Raw genomic sequence first — 22759 nt, 5'->3', positions numbered from 1 at the left:
GACGCGCAGGCTCAGTGGCCATGGCTCACGGGCCCAGCCGCTCCGCGGCATGTGGGATCTTCCCGGACCGGGGCACAAATCTGTGTCCCCTGCATCGGCAGGTGGACTCTCAATCACTGCGCCACCAGGGAAGCCCTATGCTCTAACTTCTGACAGATCATATCCTATCAACATACTGTCCTGCCATAATGGCCTCCAGACTGGATTCAGATTCCCTAAGTTCATTATGAAGCTTCCTACTTACTTTAGGAAAATGCAGACTCCAGCTCCACAGTGAAGAGCATGAAAAATGCAAGCTCCCACCTCTTCCCCATTCACAATTTCTTGGCAGCAAATGTTCTGAGAACACAGTATGGCTCCGCAGAAAAGACAGAGGACAGGGTGCTTTCGCTCGTCATCTGCAGACCGTGGGCACCTCAAAAGGGAAGAAAATATTCAGTATTGTGGAGAAATAATAAAAGCATGATATAATCAGTTAGCAGTGTCTTAGATGTATTAGCAGTGTTTTCATCACTGGCTGCTTTGCAGCAAAGAAAACTCTTAAAACACAAGGAAACATTTAATTAGATGATTCCTCTTTAATACTTTTCCTTAAGAAGACAACAAAAAGTCTTCTGATTAATTCATAGAAAGAAAACTTATTTTTAAATATGCAGTGTTCTGGGACTTCCCACAAAGTGTGGCACTTAAATATGCCTTGAGATTGAGATGCATTTAGAGAATCCAGTCTTCATCTGACATGACCAATTTACAGTCAGCTCCTCCTCTGGATTGGTTTAGTCAATCTTGTGTCTTCAATGTTGGAGCAATGACCTTGAAGGTGTACAATTACTGTTGTTGTTTTAACCACAATTTTCAGTAAGGGTTTAAACACATTTCCCCCACTTCTCTGAAGTATTGAGATCTTTACATTTGAAAGGGGAGACTGCAGTCTCTGAGTTGATGCACCTCTCCATCTGTGAAACACAGCCAAATCTTAGGAAAGAAAAAGTGACAAAGTTGACTTGTTTGAACCAAGTAGTACTATGAGATCTGGCCATTTGACACAGTGGCATGCTACAGCCTTGCTATAATGCCCCCAAGAGGGGTATCACTCTCTGAATTAAAGTGATAACGGCTATCTTTGCAAAAGGAGCTTCTTATACTCCTATCTCTGCTGTATAATGGACATAAAGCAAGCATCAATTTGGACAGAAAAAAAATAAATGCAACCCCAAGAAAGATCCAGTGATGTCCACAATTGGGTCAGAATGAAGAGCACCAAAACGAATCTCTAATATGGTATTAACAGTTTAGTCTCTGACGCCCACGTTCTTAGGCAAGATAAGAAAATCACTATTCTCTACACAGGAGCAGAGGGGCTCCCTGCATAGGCATTCCATTCCTGTCTCCTACAGATGAGGGGGTTATTTTCACTTCCCGGGTGTTGCTCTTTTTGGATAAAGCCAACATCTTCTTTAACTTTTAGCACAGGATGGCTGAGTACCATCCTATAGAGGAAAATGGGAGTGATGCCCCTGAAATACAGTCACTGACCAGCCACCCTCCTACACTAGAGATGGCTCAGTCTTAATGGAAACTAGTAGTAACAATAAAACTGGAAGAGAGCATAGGACTTATTATCATTTTTACTTGAAACCAATAAGTACTAATATCATTCAGGAGCATCGTCACTGTGATTAATGATTAACACTCTTCTCAGAGCCAACAGCATGATACCCTTGACTAGAAAACAGTATCTATTCACAGGGTGCCTGTGATACCAATGCAGCCCCAAGATTAGGAAAATCACTGAATTTGGAGCTGGATGCAGTCTCTGACATCATCCAGCTAATTTTTGGAGGGCTGAGAGGTAAAGTGATTCAGTCACTTCTTTAGTTGGCTGACCTTAATCTGCCTGAGACAAGCAGCAAGGGAACTGAAATTGAGGTCAATTCTAACTGGCAATAGAGGCTGAACTATGGGCTGCCCAAGCCCCTGATGGGCCAGTGAAACCCCCTGGCTTTGTGGCTCAAAGCAATGGTTATAACTAAATAAGAGAATTTCCTTAGTCATTCTGTAGGGTGGTGATTCTCAGAGTGGGCCAAAGAAGGGCTCTTCAAGCCCTTAAGATGACCCTGAACTGCAATCTCTCCTTTTGAGTCCTTCAAATGACAGCAAGTTATTTAACATATAACTAAAAACTAAGTCACCTTATAGATCAAGGCAGTTAACTGGAATTATTAATTAGTATCCTTAAATTTGAGAGTTAGTTGTGTTTACTGAGAGCTCTAATTAAGTTTACTAAGAAGTTTAGCTGTTGCACAATGCTTAGGAACATTACAAAACGCCTAAATGAGCTTTGGAATTTCTGCAATTTGGGAAAACGATGCCTTGTCACCAGTACATTATCAATGGAGTCTTGAATAGGCTTTGATTTTCAAGCTACTGAGATTCTTGCCTTTTAATTACTAGTTACTGCTAGTTTCATGTCATCATTATCAGTCTGGTTTGCTATGGGTGATGTGTGATGCTACTGGATTGTCAAGGATACAGAACTGCATCAATAATAATTTTGGCTTATTATTTTCAGGATGATGCATTGTGATTCAAATATGAAATATTCACAAACCAATGGCTGAAGCAGATACAAATATGATTTCTCCATTCAGTGACATTTCACTGGTGGTGTGCTGCTCATTAATTTATGCTATTCAAATAACTTGCATCATATTATAGAAGGCAAAAGAAAAATTACTGTTAACCTTATTGAATATAATTTTATCATATAGCATCATGGGTTTAAGCTCATGTTGTTCTCTTATAAAAGTAACTAACAGGTAATTCATGCATGGTATTAGCAAAGAGCACAATGTAACTTGTTTTTATTGCTTCTCACTAGTCTTTATCAGCCAGTATTTTTTTGATTTGAAAGTGATCAGTGAAAGGGTAGACGAAAATAAAAGGAAGTTTGAGAAACACTGCTTTAGAGTAGTGTTTAATCTGATTGAGGTAGGAGGAACATGGTGCCAGAAAAGGCTAAGGGGTATATTTCTCTTTCCAGTACCCAGGCTTGCACTTTGAGTCACAATGTTATCTGTTTTACTGTTATAATGGGCTTCCATATAAGATTGTGTTTGGGAAAAAAAAAGTGTTCTTCAGTGTTATTTCAGTGAATGAATGTGGTCACCACACTGTAATGCATGTAAAACATTGTTTAAAGACACATGTATAAAAGATATTTCTAAGACTGCTACTTGCTTGGAAAGTTGAGAACAGTGCAGTTCCTCTACCAGAACAACTACTGATCTGGCAAGAACTGTCTGAAGCAATTATTCTGGTAACTCAGAGTCAGGACAAACACTTGCAGTGTCCAGAGGAGTGCTTGACAAAAATGAGGCTAGTAAATTTCAGTGAATTTTGGCATTCTGTGTAGTGGTTACCATCCCTTATCCCCCAGCCCCACAGCAGTTAGCTATGGGGGTGGCTGCCCACAATCCTGGTGCAGCATGCTGGTGTCAAGGTGGGCAAGAGGGACCTTGTCTTCAAAAATTAGGGTTGTATGTTTAGTTTTGCCTGGCAGTTCACTGAGGGGCTGGCACAGAAACTGACCATTGTTTCAGCTCCCGTGGGCTGAAGCAGCTTCCTTGGCGATGATGGTAGTAGAGGGGATTTAAAGAGGCAGAATAGTCTTTATATCTTTTCTTCTCTTTTTTTTTTCTTATTGCATCCAGGCATTTAAGGAAATCTCTGTCAGTTACTGGCTGACCACGGAGATAATGGAACAGAGACTTCAGTGAACACAAAACGAATAGTCTTTGCAAAAATAGTTTGGAAAAGTCACTAAAACAAACAGATAACTATAGCCTTATCAAGCAACACTGGCAATTCCTGGGATGTGGTAAGAATCTGATTTCCAGAGTTATTACTTACAATACTCAAAATGCCCCATTCTCAACAAAGCTTACAAAGAAACAGAAAAGTATGGCCCATTCACAGGAAACAAAAAAGAGACTGACAGAAATCATCCCTAAGGAAGCCCAGCCATGAGACATAATAAACAAAGACTTTAATTTAACTCTCCGAAATATGCTCTTTGAAAGAAACCATTAACAACAACAACAAAAAAAACCTAATGGAAATCAGGAAAGTTGCAGGGTACAAGATCAACAGACAAAAATCAGTTGTGTTTAAATACACCAGCAGGGCTTCCCTGGTGGCGCAGTGGTTAAGAATCCACCTGCCAATGCAGGGGATGTGGGGTTCGGGGACGTGGGGTTCGAGCCCTGGTCCAGGAAGATTCCACATGCCGTAGAGCAACTAAGCCTGTGCGCCACAACTACTGAGCCTGCGCTCTAGAGCCCGTGAGCCACAGCTACTGAAGCCCGTGCACCTAGAGGCCGTGCTCTGCAACAAGAGAAGCCACTGCAATGAGAAGCCTGCGCACCGCAACAAAGAGTAGCCCCTGCTCACCGCAACTAGAGAAAGTCTGTGCGCAGCAACGAAGACACAATGCAGCCAAAAATAAATAAATACATACATACATACACCAGCAATGAACAATCCAAAAAGGAAATTAAGAAAACAATTTCATTTACAATAGCTTTCAAAAGAATAAAATACCTATGAATAAATATAATCAAGGAGGGAAAAGTCTTGTACACTGAAAACTACAAAACATCACTGAATGAAATTCAAGCAGGCCTAAGTATAGAAGGCATCCATGTTCATGGACTGGAAGACTTAATACTGTTAAGAAGGCGACACTCTCCAAAGCAATCTATAGATTAATGCAATCTCTATTAAAATCCCAATTGCCTCTTTTGCAGAAATGAAAAAGCCAATTATCAAATTCCAGTGTAATCACAAAGGACCCCAAATAGTCACAACAATATTGAAAAAGAAAAACAAAGTTGGAAAGCTCTCATGTTACAATTTCAAAGCTTACTACAAAAGTACAGTAATTAAAAAATGTGGTACTAGCATAAGGATAGACTTATAGACCAATGGAACAGAATTGAGAGTCCAGAAATAAACCCAAACATCTGTGACCAATTGATTTTCAAAGTAGGTGCCAAAACTATTTAATGAGGGGGAAAGAACAGTCTCCAAAAATGGTGCTGGGACAACTGGAAACCACATGAAAAAAAGAATGAAGTTGTACCTCCTACCTTATTCCAAAAATTAATTCAAAACAGATTCACAGGGTTTCCCTGGTAGCGCAGTGGTTAAGAATCTGCCTGCCAATGCAGGCAACACGGGTTCGAGCCCTGGTCCGGGAAGATCCCACATGCGGTGGAGCAACTAAGCCCGTGAGCCACAACTACTGAGCCTGCACTCTAGAGCCCGCGGGTCACAACTACTGAGCCCATGTGCCACAACTACTGAGCCTGTGTGCCTAGAGCCCGTGCTCTGCAACAAGAGAAGCCACCGCCATGAGAAGCCCGCGCGCCACAACGAAGAGTAGTGCCCGCTCCCCGCAACTAGAGAAAGCCCACGCGCAGCAATGAAGACCAAACGCAGCCAAAAATAAAATGAAACAAAAAATAAATTAATTAAAAAAAAAACAAAAAACAAAAAAAAACCAGATTCACAGCCTAAATATGAGCTAAAACTATAAAATTATTTGGAAAAAACATGGGAATAAATCTTCATGATCTCAGATTTGGCAACAAATTCTTAGTTTTGATACCAAAAGCACAAGCAACCAAAGAAAGAAACATAAAATGGACTCATACATCAAAGGACATTATGAAGAATATGAAAACACAACTTATAGGCGGAAATATTTGCAAATTAAAATCTAACAAGGGTTTAATATCCAGAAAATAAAAAGAACTCTTACAACTCAACTACAAAAAAGATAGTCCAATTATAAGATGGGCTTGGGATTGCCATATATACACTAATATGTATAAAATAGGTAACTAATGAGGACCTGCTGTATAGCACAGGGAACTCCACTTCGCTGTACAGTAGAAACTAATACAACATTGTAAAACAACTATACCCCAATTAAAAAATTAAAAAATAAAAAAAAATAAAATAAATGAAAAATAAACAAAATGGGCAAAAAACTTGAACACACATTTCTCCAAAGAACATATACAAATCTGTAACAAGCACACAAAAAGATGTTCAACATCCTTGATCATTAAGGAAATGTATATCAAACCGCAGTGAGCTACCATTTTTCACCCACTGGGTTTGCTTTAATTAAAAAACAAAAGGAGTTTCCCTGGTGGCCCAGTGGTTGGGAATCCGCCTGCCAATGCAGGGGACATGGGTTCGAGCCCTGGTCCGGGAAGATCCCACATGCCGTGGAGCAACTAAGCCCATGTCCCACAACTACTGAGCCTGCTCTCTAGAGCCCGCGAGCCACAACTACTGAGCCCGTGCGCCTAGAGCCCATGCTCCGCAACAAGAGAAGCCACTGCAATGAGAAGCCCGCGCACCACCATGAAGAGCAGAGTAGCCCCCGCTCGCCGCAACTAGAAAAAGCCCACATGCAGCAATGAAGACCCAACGCAGCCAAAAATAAATAAATAAATAATTTTTTTTTTTTTTATTAAAAAACAAAAAACAGGGACTTTCCCTGGTGGTGCAGTGGTTAAGAATCCACCTGCCAGTGCAGGGGACATGGGTTTGAGCCCTGGTCCGGGAAGATCCCACATGTCGCGGAGCAACTAAGCCCGTGTGCCACAACTACTGAGCCTGCGCTCTAGAGTCCGCGAGTCCACAACTACTAAGCCTGCATGCCGCAACTACTGAAGCCCGTGCGCCTGGAGCCCATGCTCCGCCACAAGAGAAGCCACTGCAATGAGAAGCCCGTGCATCGCAACGAAGAGTAGCCCCCGCTAACCGCAACTAGAGAAAGCCTGCACGCAGCAACGAAGACCCAATGCAACCAAAAATAAATAAATAAAAAATAAAAATAAATTAAAACAAACAAACAAACAAACCAGAAAATAAAAAGTGCTGGTGAGAATATGGAGAAATAGGAGCCCTCATACATTCTGGTGGGAAAGTAAAATGGTGCAGCCATTGTGGAAGACAGTTTAATGGTTCCTCAAAATGTTAAACATAGGATTACCATAATGACCCAGCATTCCACTCCTAGGTATATATACCCAAGAAAAATTAAAATATATGTCCAACCAGAAACTTGTACATGAATGTTTGTAGTAGCATTATTCATAATAGTCAAAAGAGGGAAACAACCTAAATGCCCACCAATGGATGAACAGATTAATGAACTTTGGTATATACATACAATGAAATATTATTTAGCCAAGAAAGGAATGAAGTACTGATACATCCTACAACTTGGATGAACCTCAAAGACATACTAAGTGAAAAAAGCCAGACACAAAAGGTCACACATTGTATGATTCCTTTTATATAATATATCTAGAACAGGCAAATCCATGGAGACAGGAAGCAGATTATCAGTTACTACAGAATCGGGAAAGAGCGGGATGGAGAATGATTATTTAGTGGATGCAAGGTGTTTCCCTGGGGTGATCAAAAAGTTTTGAAATTAGAGAGAAATAGAGGTTGCACAACACTGGCAATACACTAAATGCCAATGAATTATACAAAATTGTATATGTTATGTGATTTTCACCTCAATTAAAAAAAAAGATTGAAAATCACTGTTACAGAGGATTCTCAGTGGTCACTTTAAAAAAAAGTTTGCTAGTAGTGGTGAGTTTGCAAGCTCAAAAAAGTTTTAAATATATATTTCTTCTTACCTGAAATGAGAAGCTTGATTTAGGAGGCAGCTATAGTCATCAGGAAGCTCTATCAAACTATTTCTTTTTCTAGGGTACCTAGAAATATAATTTAAATGGCAATTTTATTTTATGAGTAAATAAGCCCAGATCAAAAACAGACCAAATAATAGAAGGAAGATTGTTTTAAAAATAACGAAAGGAGGGGAATTCCCTGGTGGTCCAGTGGTTAGGACTCTGTGCTTCCACTGCAGGGGGCATGGGTTTGATCCCTGGTCTGGTCGGGGAACTAAGATCTCACAAGCCGTGTGATGTGGCCAAAAAAAACCAACAACAACAGTTTAAGGATTCATATTTGCAATCCATAGTTATTCCTACTGTTGACTAGATTAAATCTAAACTTTTCAGCCTAGAATTCCAGATCTTTCATCAGCTGGTTTCCTCTCCAAACCCAACTCCTACTATCTCGTAACACTAAATTGTTCTAGCTATATTTCTATACTGTCTAGGAAGGTAATATAAAGTAGTAGTTAAGAACACAGCCTTTGAAATCAAACAGGCCCGGTTACAAATCCTAAATTCTCTGACACCTGACAAATCACTGAACCTAATCCTGTATTTCCTGGTCTGTAAACTGAGAATAAACATATTATACTTTCTCAATCATAGGGCACACCATCAATTTAGTAACACATTTGGGGGGGGTGAGGAGAGAAACATTAAATACTCATGCTGATTTAAGAAATGAATAGTATCAAGGAACCTCAAAGGGCTGTTGAGAACTCAGTAAGATACTGAAGTGAAACATAATATACTTAGTACTTGTTACATGTTTGCAAATGTTATTCATTCTCACCATACTAATTCGACAAAAGCCTTGCATGCATGTCCTCGGGAAGGTCATCTGAATAACATGAAATTCTCTCCTCAAACCCCAGTCAATTCAAATTCTAATATAATCCCTTCTGTGTTCAGCTAAAAATTATATCCTCTAAGACTAAACTTACATCATTAAGAATATTTACTCTTTACATTTCTATAGCATTAACAGTATATTCCATATATTATTATACTGTATCTCATTTATGTACATAATTAGACTATAAACTACCTATGACCAAAAGCTGTATGTATTGTATCTTTTAACTCTCTCAGAGTAAAATACCAGTACCATGCTGGGGAAACAGTGGATGTCTAAAAGGCACACAACGACTTTTGTGAGAGATTAATACTGCTAAAATATGTACTCATCTTTTTTTTTTTTTTTTTGCGGTACGCGGGCCTCTCACCGTTGTGGCCTCTCCCCTTGCGGAGCACAGGCTCCGGACGCGCAGGCTCAGCAGCCATGGCTCACGGGCCCAGCTGCCCCGCGGCATGTGGGATCATCCCGGACTGGGGCATGAACCCGCGTCCCCTGCATCGGCAGGCGGACCCCCAACCACTGCGCCACCAGGGAAGCCCTGTACTCATCTTTTAAACTCTTCTTTTCTTGATGATGTGAATACTACTGCATCTGAGCACAGGAGGTGGATCTATAATCTCTAAATCACTAAAGTTGGGTTAAGTGGTAGGCAGCAGCATATGCACATTTAAGGAGAAGCTGAAAGGAACTCAAGGGGTGAAAACAGATGAGAAAAGAAGGTAGCAAATGCACACTGTCTCACAATGTTTGCTTTAGCCATAAAAAAAAAAAACTGTGCTGGTGTTAGTATTTAAGGCTGGGGTCAATTCCTCTGCTTGTTTATTGACGCAATGCAATTTGAATAAAAATCAGAGACTACATAATACAAACCAGGCCCTGGAGTGGATGCAAAGAAGATAAGCATGCAGTTCTGGCCACTGTTGAGTTTACTGTTCAGTGATTTACAATGTTGGCAGGGACAAAAATACACACACATGAACAGACACATATGAGAGGATGTGCTAGGACAGGCTTCACGGAGAAGGTAACATTTAAAATGGTCCTTGAGGGGGACTTCCCTGGTGGCGCAGTGGTTAAGAATCTGCCTGCCAATGCAGGGGACATGGGTTCAATCTCTGGTCCGGGAAGATCCCACGTGCCACGGAGCAACTAAGCCCGTGCACCACAACTACTGAGCCTGTGCTCTAGAGCCCATGAGCCACAACTACTCAGCCCACGTGCCACAACTACTGAAGCCCGCGCACCTAGAGCCCGTGCTCCGCAACAAGAGAAGCCACTGCAATAAGAAGCCTGCACACCACAACGAAGAGTAGCCCCTGATCACCACAACTAGAGAAAGCCCGTGCACAGCAAGAAAGACCCAACACAGCCAAAAAATATAAATAAATAAATTAATTAATTAAAAAAAATTGTCCTTGAGGAAGAGATGGATTTTGATTAAACCATAACTTAAGGGAGATAAGAGGGGCTGAAGTTTTGCTGGGTGGTCTCTAAGCTTATAGAAAGGAAGAGATGGGGAGGAGGGAATAGTTCTATTTATATCTTTATTCTCAAAAGGAAAAAAAGTGGTTTATATGAATGAATACTGTCACTACCCTCTCATTTTAATAAATTAGCAGCTCCAAGAAGCCTTTTAACAGGTATGCACTAGCTTAAGGAACAGGTGCTGGTGGTGTCAAACAATTTAAGAGGGAAAGGACAGCCACTCCAAGAAAAAAATCAACTGTATGAAGAATCGAATTTCCGGCAAAGACCTAACAGAAATGTAAGAAACAATGTTCTGAGTGAGAATGAAGACAACAGACTAGAAAGCATGCTCATCAACCAACTACTTTTGGAAACACAACTTGTAGATGGGGAAGGACTGAGAAGTAAAACCAACCTGACTATGGCGCTTTTTTGCTTCAGACAGTTTAGTAAGGCAGGGTCTGTACACCATCTATATGGGGAGCAGAGAGAAAAAGCAAATGGGTTATCACAACTTCAGTGGAATATTCATGGAGCCACCCTCTCCAAACTGTGCCCTCTGCTAGACTTCTTTTACCTTACATCTTGTCCCCCTTTCTTCTCCCTTTCTTTTCTCCCCTTCTTTTTTCTGTCTCTTTACCCCCTCTTTTATTAATTTCTTTTTTAAAAGGTTATCTATTACTAGAAAAACAGAAACCACTCTGAGTATTTTAACAAGAGGGAATTTAATACTAAGAATTGGAAATAAAGGTGACAGAAGGGCTGAGAAGCCAACCAGGAGTCAAAAAAGGCAAGGCAACCCAAAGATTAGTCAATAACAGGAAGCTACTATCCTTCCCAGGCTGGAGGAACAAAATAATATTTTTGGAGTGGTTTTGTTGGAGCTCAGGGTCACTGGTAGATGCTAGAACTACAGTAGACTTGTCTGGTGGGAACTAGATGTTTTGACATCGAGTAGAACATTAGTAGAACTGACAGTAGCCACTGTCAGGGATGCCCCACAAGGCAGAGAGAGGTGGTCTAAACACACGTTTCTCTCTTCCTCCTGGCCTCCAATATCTTGCCAGTGCCTCCCACAGGCTGAAGCCAACAGACGAGGGAGACTGGGAAATATGGCCTACAGAGGTCAGTCCCCTGCCTTTCAGAGCAGACAGTGAGGAAAGGCTTTGAGGCAAGCAGAGCCAGGAATGGTACAGACTTTGTTTCAAAGTTTGAATTTTTAACATTAAACTAGAATAGCAAGTTAAAAATGTATCGACTCCAACAATATAAAAGTAAAATTAGTATAACCTACTGTGATTGCATTCAACACAAAGCATGATACTGATTTTTTTTTGGATTCATTTTTATCACACTGAAAATCAGAATACCTCATGAGAAATGAGAAAACACAGAAAAGAACCCAAAAGAAGAGGTGAGAGCACAGAGAAAGGTGTCAGGAGATGCGCGGACATTCACACAAATCCTGATATGAGCATGCAGGGAAAAAGACACTGATTAAAGAAAAAGGAGAAAGAAAAAGGGTAGAAAATTGAAAAGACTAAAGGAAATCATCGGTGTGATACTGTGACTGATAATGTTAAAAAAGACAAGCCCCAAATGGAAGTTACTTGTGCTAAGCCCACGTCCATCAAACCAAGACTTAACACCTAAACCTAACTGCAGTTTCAACCATCCCCAGAAATGAAATCTTTACCCATCCGTCTGGAATTTCCCGGTCAGTACCAGTGAGGTAATCTGCCTAACAGATCCTTTTGTCCTGCAAAGGAAGGTGACCTTGCCTGAAATAATCCTTTTTTCATTTATGACTTCCTTGTCCCACCTCCTTGCTGACTATAAAAGGTTCCTTTCTACTTGCTAGATGGGATGCTGCCCATTCATGATTCATTTAATAAAGCAAATTAGATCTTCAAACTTAATTTTCTTAACAATAATAAATATATTTGGTCTCTGACTCAGTTCCTGGCACAGACGGGTCAGCACAACTTCAGCACTGAGCTTCTAAAATCCTTGGAATTTCCTAAGTGATGTGAGTGAAAAAGGTGTCTTTTGTTATGTTAACAAAGTGGCCTTTGAACAAAAGGAAGAGGGTTGGTAGGCAGAACTAACCAGTGACTAGAGGGTTGGAACTTTCAGCTTCCCCTTACCCACCAGTCTCTTCGGAGGGAAGAGGGCTGGAGGATGAATCAGTCGCCAACGGCCAATGGTTTACTCAATCACGCTTATGTAATAAAGCTTCCAAAAAACCTCTAAAGGACAGGATTTGGAGAGCTTCCAGGGTGGTGAACACGTGTCGATTCAGGGAGAGTGGTGTGCTCAGAGATAGAGTGTGGAAGTTCTGCTCCCTTTTCCTCATACCTTGCCCTATGTGTCTCTTCCATCTGGCTGGCCCTGAGTTATATCCTTTGATAAAAAACTGATGATGATCTAGTAAGTAAAACGTTTCTCTGAGTTCTGTAAGCTGCTCTACAGATTAATCAAACTATAGTCTTTTAGTGAGCACAGGTGACAACCTAGACTGTGACTGGCTCTTTCTGAAGTATGTGGAGGTGGGGTCGTCAGTTTTCTGGGACTGAGCCCTTAAACCATGGAATCTGACAGCATCTCCAGGAAGACAGCGTCAGGAATGAGCTGAATAGCAGGACGCCCAGCTGATGTTGCAGAATTACTTGCTGGATGCATGGGAAAAACAACCCGCCCCCTGCAACAAGTACTGGAATTGGATGCCAGAATCTTTAATGGGGGAAATAAAGTAAGAGTAACACGATGAGAACTGATTATTAAAATGATGGTATATGTCAATTCTATCTCAAAAAAAAAAAAAGATGGAAAATGGTGGCAGCAAAGATAGGGTAAGGAGATTGGAGGGTTGGAGGGTAGAGAGTGATCAGAAGGGCCAGTAAGTAATGGGGTAGAAAGAAATTTTTAATAAAAAAAAGACACACTTTTCCACAGGAAATTTAACTAGATACATCTTTGATCTACCAAATGACCTTTATTTCCTCCTCAGTCACCCTGCTGAGATATGTGCTACCATATGAGATGTGCTACTATTGTAGCCCCACTTTGGGTTCCTCCGACGTTTAACTGTGACTGTACTGCTGCTTACAACAGGACCTACCCTCACTCCACCCACCACCCACCCCATTTAAAACTGGGATGAGATAGCAGCTGTGGGGAAAATAAGCACCATGAATGGCAGTCATGGTGGAACAAGCAGAAATTCCAGCTGCCCATTGCTGCTGGTCTTATCCCCAACTCCTTATGTGTGTGAATTAGGAATGTCGTATATTTTTGTCACCCCTTCAAACGATGCTAATCAATCTAAAAGCTTAGCAAATATTTTTAATTTAACATTTCCAAACTGTATAATAACCCAATAATGATATTTTAACCCCACAGTACCTCTGCAGGAGGGGCCTTACAGTATCCCAATATTTCTGGAAAAGCAGGAACAAATTTGTGGGTAAAGATAAATAGCTACAGAGTGCACTGTACTCTGCTTCTGAAGGATCTGCAAGGAAATAAAAATACATTTAATAAGTACATTATTCTTACCTGGTCAACAATAGAGTTTCTACATTGTTTATGCTCATTTCTATACTCTGTCTATACAGAGTATACTTTGTACTCTATAAAACTGTGGGTGACAAGGCACAGTGATCCTTTTTTTTGTTTAAATTAATTTATTTATTTTACAGTGATCCTTTTAAATCTGATTGAGTCATTCTCCTGATCAGACTTCTCCAACATCAAACCACCACAAAAATACAAAATACAAAAGTCCTTATTGTGGCATAAAGGCCCTACCTGATCTGTACCTCATCTCCCACCACCCTCCCCCTGTTCAATAGGCTTCAGCCACTCATCTCTACTATTCCTCCACTATGTCAAGCAAAGCCTTTGCAGTTATTGTTCCTTCTGCTTAGGAATACTCTTCCTTCAATCACCAGCCCAGTTCAATCCTATCTCCTTTTTCAATGTCCCTTTGCTCAATATCTCCTCACAAAGAAGGCTTCCATGACTCTACTCCAGCATTCTCTACTCCCATGACCTGCTTTATTTTTCTTTGCAGCACTTATTACCATTTCATATTATACTATATAATATTTATCTGTTTGTTTATATTTCATCTCCTCTCAATAAAAGAAAGGACTTTATCTTATCCATTGCCATACTACGGCACTGACTAGATAATATATGATTTTTTAAAAAATGAAAACAACAGATCTGTACTGACAACCACTTGGAAAGTAGCATTGTATTTATACAGAATCAGAACAAAGCTACATCTAACAAACCCTACTGAACTGAGTTCAAGATATAGAACCCTCTTAAGGCTGACCTGAGAAAAGGACAAAAGAATCTCTGAGCAAATTTGATGACTCTTCCAAAATCATACAAACCTTCTGATTTTTACCCATACAAAGCCACAAGGAAACCTTCTCTACCTTGATGTAGATTTAAGGCAAGTAAAGGAGAAAGGAAATGATTCTGTTATTCAAATACACATAGCCTTGGTTTATCACAACAGGCCTTTCCCAGCGCATTTTAACTCTTTCATAATAGATACAGTCATATGTTCAAAATTCAAGAAACAGAGTATATAATAAAAAATTCCTCCTACCTAGCCAAACAGTTCTCTTCCTGTAAAAGCAATCAATCTTTCTAATTTCTTGTATACCCTATCCATTATACTCTGCACACAGGCATTTTGTAAGCTCAAGTACAAAAACTGTACATAGATAGGAGCCACGAATAGGTTTTGCAGACTGTGAGACTAATCTGGTTTCTGGCCTCACCTTTTACCTACACCAGGGCAGGGGCGCACACATGTTTGGAATGAACACTGATGAAAGAGGTGAGGAATGAAGTGGTTTTGCCTGCTCTCTCTTCTTGAGGTTGAAGGTAACAAAAAAAGTCTTTTATTTACTACTCTGTGATTTCATTTTCCTACTTACTGGTAAATAGTTCTTCAGGTGGAGTTACTCCAAGTAAATAGTGGAAAAACAATGCAGCACAGCGAAGATAAGGGATGATGCCATTCTTCAACGAGACCCATAAATACCAGCCAGGAATACCACACTCAATGCAGCTAAGAGGCAATAATTCCAGAACAGAACAGAATACAGATCAAACTAAAACCTAGACTGTAAACACATCCCCTTTCAAAAACACAGCTAAGCATTAAATAATTTTTTATCCATTTAATTTTTAAATATTTAAAACAAAATATTTAACTAGCTAAAGAAAACCACAAATCTTGCATTTTTTACCAGGTAGATGTTTAAGGCAAAGAACTACTTTTTTCTTTCTCCTAACCCTTGTAATGAAATGTGGAGCAAATGTATTTAGCAATAACTAACCAAAGCAGCCAAGTTAGCTTAAAAAAAAAGTTAATACTTTCCTGATTTCTGTATTAAAATTGGTGATTTGCAGGGCAGTGAAACTAATCTATATAATACTATAATCTTACAATATAAAGAGTGAAACTTAATGTAAACTATGGACTGTAGTTAATAACAATGTATCAATACTGGTTCAACAATTTAACAAATGTACCACACAAATGCAAGACATTAAAAATGGAGAAATTGGTGGCGGGAGGGAGGAAATGGGAACTCTTTGTACTTTCTATTCAACCTTTCTGTAAACCTAAAACAGCTCTAAAAAATAGTCTATTAACATAAAAATAAATACACATGCACACATATTCAGTACTTAAACTAAAAGAAAAAAGTTGACTGGTGAAGAAGATGAAAACAAAGAGCAGAACTTGGCAGCAGATGAAGCGCAGCAGAGCACTCTATTGTACTTTTGGTTTTAACCTCTGCATTGCCAATATATTTCACATATTACTCACAGCAGCCTTAAAAAACCTCTAGGTAGTTAAGTGTATTAACTGTATGAATTGCTTTAAAAGGGCAACCTATTTTCAACTTTTTACATTTATTTAAATTCTAACTGCTGCATATTGTTAAAATTCTATCATCTTTTGCTTATGTTCCCATAACAGTTTACAAGAGTAAAGATGTGTCAAAATTTGTTTTAGACTCAGAAACAAATGAATGGGTAGGTTTTACTTGTTGTTATTCCAAAACCCTTTTAGCTGATTTTTAAAAACTGGAATTAAAATGGTTCAAAAGTTATACTGTCAAACAACTGAACAAAGATGTGGAATTATAAAAACAATACTGAAGGGCTTCACTGGTGGCGCAGTGGTTGAGAGTCTGCCTGCCGATGCAGGGGACACGGGTTCGTGCCCCGGTCCGGGAAGATCCCACATGCCGCGGAGCGGCTGGGCCCGTGAGCCATGACCGCTGAGCCTGTGCGTCCAGAGCCTGTGCCCCGCAACGGAAGAGGCCACAACAGTGAGAGGCCCGCGTACCGCAAAAAACAAAAAAAAAACAAACAAAAAAACCAATACTGAAATAGACTGGACTAATGGATTGTTACTCACCCACTTGTATACTGAGAAACTTCTGCCAAGAAAGAAGATGCAGAACGAGCCTCTTCACTCTCTTCTTGAATTTGTGCAAGGGGGAGACCTGAAAAAGAAATTTTGAAAGATAAATCTATGAATTTGCTATTCAATTTATCAATTAAACCTCAATTTCATGGTTCCAGGAAAATAAGCAATGTCAACTCAACTGAGGTTCTTTCCCTCGTTCTCCGTCTAAATTGTTGAACCTGAATATTAAAACTGTTACATAAACTTTATCAGTATGTTAGCTAGAGAAACAAATAGGGCAGAATCACAGCCTTGCTAAACATGACGTTTAATAAATATTTACCTCATTATAACATGACCAGGTAAATAAATTAGTGGTCATCTACCTGCTCTGGGTTCCTAGCTGTCCTGGCTAGCAGGTAGAAATTCAACCTCTAGAAAGGAAAGTAGGTTGCTGTGCTGCCTTCTTGCTCAAGCAAAGAGACACATAAAAAGAATGTGTGGGGTTATTTTCCTCCATAATCTATCCTTAACCTTTAGTAGGACCATCCTAAACCTTTCCAGCAACTGCCACCTCTCCCACTTAAGTTAAAATTCTGTGTAAGCCCCTGAAGTTCCCTGAACTTTAGTTTTATTGTATTAAAATGGGGATAAAAATGCCTACCTTCAGTCTGCTGCGAGGGATGGGTACAGCACATTTGAGTAGTACTCTCTTGTTTTAAAAATATTTTGTTTATCCATTAATTCATCTGAAAGGCCACAGTTAAAATTACCCTGAGTCTCTTACCTTGAATATTGCCAGTTCTTCTCCTTTTTCAATTAAGGTCTCTTTAGAAAATATACTTTTTTTTTAAAGGAAAATATATCATGAACTCATACTGATATTTCCAATTTAAATGTAAGAGTTCAATATTTGTACATGACTTTCTTTTTCAGTATGAGGTAAATTTTACATGCAATAAAATGCACAAATATTAAATGCACCATTTAATGAATTTTGACAAATGCACACACCCATGTAACAAGATCTTTTTACATTAATTAACTTTATTTTTTAAAGCAGCTTTAGGTTCACAGCAAAACTGAGAGAAAAGCACAGATTTCCATATACCCACTGTTCCCAAACACCTACAATCTCTCCCACTATCAGCACCATTCACCAGGACTGGTACATTTGTTACAACCTATATTGACACATCATTATCACCCAAAGTCCATAGCTTAGAGATAATTCTTGCTGTTGTACACTCTATAGGTTTTGACAAATGTATAAGATGTATCCATTAGTATAGTATCCCACAGAGTAGTTTCATTAAACCCTAAAAACCCTCTGTGCTCTGCCTATTCACCTCTCTCTCCCCTAACCCTTGCCAATCACCACTGGTCATTTTACTATCTCATAGTTTTGCATTTTCCAGAATGTCATATAGTTGGAATCATACAGTATGCTGCCTTTTCAAATTTGCTTTTTTCACTTAGTTATATGTATTTAGGTTTCCTCCATGTCTTTTCATTGCTTCACAGCTCATTTCTTTTTAGCACTGAAGAATACTCCATTGCTTGGATGTACCACAGTTTATTTATCCAGTCACAAGGACATATGGGTTGCTACCAAGTTTTAGCAATTATGAATAAAGCTGCTATAAACATCTGTGTGCAGGTTTAGTGTGGACATGGGTTTTCAGTTCATTTGGGTAGGTGCCAAGGAGTATGACTGCTGGACTGTATGGTAGGAGCATGTTTAGTTTGGTTAAGAAACTGCCAAACTGTATTTCAAAGTGGCATGGACTTCATTCCTACCAGCAATGAATGAGAGTTCCTGTTGCTCCATATCCTTGCCAGTACTCAGTGCTGTCAGTGTTCTGGATTTTGCCCATTCTGATAGATGTATACTGGTATCTCGTTGTTGTTTTAATTTGTAATTCTCTAATGACACCTAATATTAAACATCTTTTAATATGCTTATTTGCCATCTGGATATCTTCTTTGGCAAGGTGTCTGTTCAGGTCTTTTGTCCATTTTTAACAAGGTTGTTTGTTTTCTTACTATTGAATCTTAGAGGAGTTCTTTGTATATTTTGGATAACAGTTCTTTATCAGATGCATCTTTTGCAAACCCATTCAACCAGTTTGTGGCTTATCTTCTCACTCTCCTGATAATAATCTTTTGCAGAAGTTTTGAATTGTAATGAAGTCCAACTTACCAATTATTTCTTTCATGGATTGTACTTTTGGTGTTGTACCTAAAAAGTCATTGCATACCCAAGATCACCTAGGTTTTTTCCTATGTTATCTTCTAGGAGTTTTATATATATATGTATTTTTTTGCAGTAGGCGGGCCTCTCACTGTCGTGGCCTCTCCCGTTGTGGAGCACAGGCTCTGGACGTGCAGGCTCAGCAGCCATGGCTCACGGGTCTAGCCGCTCCACGGCATGTGGGATCTTCCCGGACCGGGGGCACAAACCCGTGTACCCTGCATCGGCAGGCGGACTCTCAACCACTGCGCCACCAGGGAAGCCCTATAGTTTTGTATTTTTACATTTAGGTCTACAATCCATTTTTAGTTAATTTTTGGGAAAGGTGTAAGATCTGTGTCTGCGTCTTGTATGTGGATATCCAGTTGTTCTAGCACGATTTGTTGAAAAGATTATCTTTCCTCCATTTGTCTTTGCTTCTTCATCAAAGATCAATTGACTATATTTATGTGGGTCTATTTGGGGGCTCTCTGTTTCATTCCATTGATTCATTGGTCTGTTCTTTCACCAGTACCACACTGTCTTGATTCCTGTAGCTTTACAGTAAATCTTAAAGTCAAGTAGTATCAGTCCTCTGACTTTGTTCTTCTCCTTCAATACTGAGTTGGCTATTCTGAGTCTTCTCCCTCTCCATATAAACTTACAATCAGTCTGTTGATACCAAAAAAATAACTTGCAGGGATTCTGACCGGGAGATTATTTGGTTTTTACTTAACTTTTCTGAATTTATTCTTGTGTGTCTTCCTTCTTATACTGAAAATTTGGTTCCCAATGACATTAACACAATCACTTATTTGCTTTAAAAACTGCCTAAAATAATTTCAAAATAACAATATTAGTACTACTGATACCACTAACTGAGTTCAATTTAAGATTTTTTTTTTGTAGTTCTTCCATTATCAGAATATATCCTACTAGGGAAGTACAATTGAAATACTGTTTTTTAAAGTCACTTAAGCAATTATTTTCTTGATACACTTGTTAGGTTCATTCGTTGTTTTCCATTGTCAAAAAATTATTTTCACCATTTAGATTTTTTTTTTTTAGTTAAGTATAATTAGGGTTCTTAAATCAACTACATTAAAAAGACATTCACAAAAGTCTTTGCTTAAAGTATTGTACTCTTTACTTTGTCCTAGAGGCAACTCTTTTTAATTAGTTTTCAGTTTATACTTCTGTTGTTTCATTTATTTAAAAAATAAGCAAGTATGAGTATATGTAAGCATGTATACGCATGAATATACATAAAATACCTCACACAAAGGTATATACTAAAACTAGTGTTCTGTACCCTACTTTTTTCACTTAATAATATATCCTGGAGATCACTTCTTCAATAGATCTTGTTCATTCCATTTTACTAGCTGCACAGCATTCCATTATATGGATATACCATAGGTCATACAACCAATCTCCCAGTTTTTTGGTATTCCAAATAATGTCACAATGAATAATCTGTGCTTATATCCTTTCATATTTTTGCCAGTAGAGCTTTGGGATAGATTCCTAGAAGTGGGATTGGTGGGTCAAAAGGTAAATGCATATGTAATTTTGCTAGATACTGTTCTAAGGTCACTTTAATTATCTGTCCTCTAAATTATTTGAACTTTCAGTAGCCTTTATTGATCACTGATACTCAAAACCCAACTTTGCTTTCTATTAAGAGCAGAGTCTAAAAGGACAACTATACCACAATTCCATGATATTATATTACTCATGTATCCTCAAATGAACATTCATCCAAAAAATATTTATTGAGTTCTTACTGGGTATAAGAAAAGTTGCTAGATACTTGAAGCTTATGAGGGAAGATTCTGAAATTTGAATGTTCCCTATTAAAGAAACAGTAGGCATGGAGGAGCAGGGAGAAAGGAGAAGCAGGGAAAGGAGTGGAACAACAGTAAGATATAACTATAAAATAAGACACTATGTGATAAATGCTATAAAATGAACAAAGTACTATCATTCTAGCTGGAGGAATCAAGAATGTTTCGTAGACAGGCTTATCAAAAGGCTGAAAGTATTTAGGTAGGGACAAACACTGCAGAGACTAATCCTCAACCTTGAGATTGGGGAATTTGAAAAAAAAAAAAGAAAGGGAAAAGCAGATCCAAATGGTCTCCCTGTATACCTAGAGAGCAGCTGCAAGTTAGAGAATCAAGTGGTTGAGCTAATTATTCCTGTCACAGTTCTTCTAACCTTTCTGTTTAAACAGCATCCGTAAAGAAACAAATGAACAGTCATTCAATAAGAGACATAATACAGAACTTAAAAATTATAAAATGATTAATCACAAGAATAATTAATTTTGCCAATAAATCATGGGCAAATGTTATTTACAGTTAACAACTGATGGGAGCTTTACCTGTGTCTGTGGTAAGAAGTATCTGAAGCATGTGTGCCATGGTGATCAAATGGAAGAGATAAAGGTGGTTATAGGAAGAACTAATTGATGAAGGCTGCAGATCAACAGCATCATCCCAATACAAGGATGGGAATGCTAACACAGTACCCACCTATGAGAGAAAATGGACATCAACATGGGTAAAAACAAAGACCAACACAAGTTAATCTCATAACTAAATGTAAAGAACACCAGATCCTGCACTGTTTGTGTGTTTTTTTTTAATAACCACCATATTTTTCCTAATTATTCAACAAGATATTTTACAATATAATATACCATAAATAGAGGACAAATGTCATCACCAAACAGATTTAACCCTTTGCTGGGTCTACTTATTCTAGTTCTAGGTAGTGGTCTCAACCCTGTGGTTTTAGAAGATTCAACATTATAATCACTTGGGGAGCTCTTAAAATAACACTGATACACAGGCCCCACCCCAGTCCAATCAAATCATAATCTCAGGTGGCAGGGCCCATTTACGAGCATTCTTTTCAAGGTTCCCCCAAGAGATTCCAAAAGATAGGGTGACAACCACTGGGTAGAGGATACTGGCTAACCTTGCATCCACAAACTCCACGCTCCCAACTTCACCATGGCTCTCTCTAGAGAACTTGCTTTGAAGGAATGGAATCTTCACAGGGATGGAAAAGCTGTGCAAGAAACTCACAAAACAGTTGCCACCCAACCATAGGTGTTTTGGGGGAAGCCTGGATGCACCCATGGCCTGGTCCCTATCACGAATAATTAATGATTTTAAGACAGCTCACCCCATCATTCACCACTTAGAATGTAAACAAGATGAGAAAAAGAGGAAGGGGGAAAATACATTATTAGAAAAAGTTTACTTGTATAGACACTAACTAAATATAATCAACTAGAATAAGACCTATTACAAAGTAAAGGGTAAATGTGGTTTCATTTTTAAAGTGATTTTCATGGTCTCAGTCAAATCTGTATCTATGTATACAGGGAATGGACAAAAGAGACTAAACTTTGAACACTGATAATTTATAATCTTGAACAAAGAGCATAAATTTCAATGAGGAAAACACACGAAATTCTAAGCTTGAGTGACTTAAAAAAAAAATTTACTGAACACTTACCAAAACATGAAATAGATCTACAGATAGAAGGCAAGGTGTAGCTTCTGATTTTAGGTTAGGAAGAACAACTAAAAAACAAAAAAACCTTAATGTAATTCAGTCAGTCATATAGCAATGTAGTTAAATATAATGCAAGATATAAACATCTGAAACAAAAATTTAACAGGGTTATAATACAGAAACTGATAAACTGGTATATCACACCTTTAAGATATGGGAACCATAATTAAAGATAAACTAAACTGAGAAAAGGCTCTAAAAAGCCCTGGATGCAATTTAATGGTTGAAATATAAGATACAGGGGCAAAGGGTAAATAAACTAGGATGACTGAAGTAAGAAATTGTTCGATAAGTATTTGCTGAATGAAAAAGAATTCCTTTTATACAATGTTCCCTACCACTTTTTCCCCCCTAACTACGCATTTCTAAATGTTCTGTGATAC

General features: G+C 38.8%; 1 protein-coding gene across 1 annotated transcript in view; it reads right to left on the bottom strand.

The window, feature by feature from the left end:
- UBR1 (ubiquitin protein ligase E3 component n-recognin 1) overlaps positions 1-22759 on the bottom strand; it is a 167912-nt gene that overhangs the window by 6414 nt on the left and 138739 nt on the right. Inside the window, exons 38-45 of the mRNA XM_007119577.3 lie at positions 22317-22384; positions 21172-21322; positions 16562-16649; positions 15063-15196; positions 13507-13615; positions 10517-10573; positions 7734-7811; positions 245-415 (exon numbers count right to left, since the gene is read on the bottom strand). Coding sequence (XP_007119639.2) covers positions 245-415; positions 7734-7811; positions 10517-10573; positions 13507-13615; positions 15063-15196; positions 16562-16649; positions 21172-21322; positions 22317-22384 — 856 coding nt within the window. The remainder of the gene's footprint in view (positions 1-244; positions 416-7733; positions 7812-10516; positions 10574-13506; positions 13616-15062; positions 15197-16561; positions 16650-21171; positions 21323-22316; positions 22385-22759) is intronic.

Source organism: Physeter macrocephalus, chromosome 11 (genome assembly GCF_002837175.3).
Source record: "Physeter macrocephalus isolate SW-GA chromosome 11, ASM283717v5, whole genome shotgun sequence".
Lineage (NCBI taxonomy): Eukaryota > Metazoa > Chordata > Mammalia > Artiodactyla > Physeteridae > Physeter > Physeter macrocephalus.
Note: the sequence above shows the minus strand (reverse complement) of the source record. Positions and strands in the feature narration are given on the sequence as shown.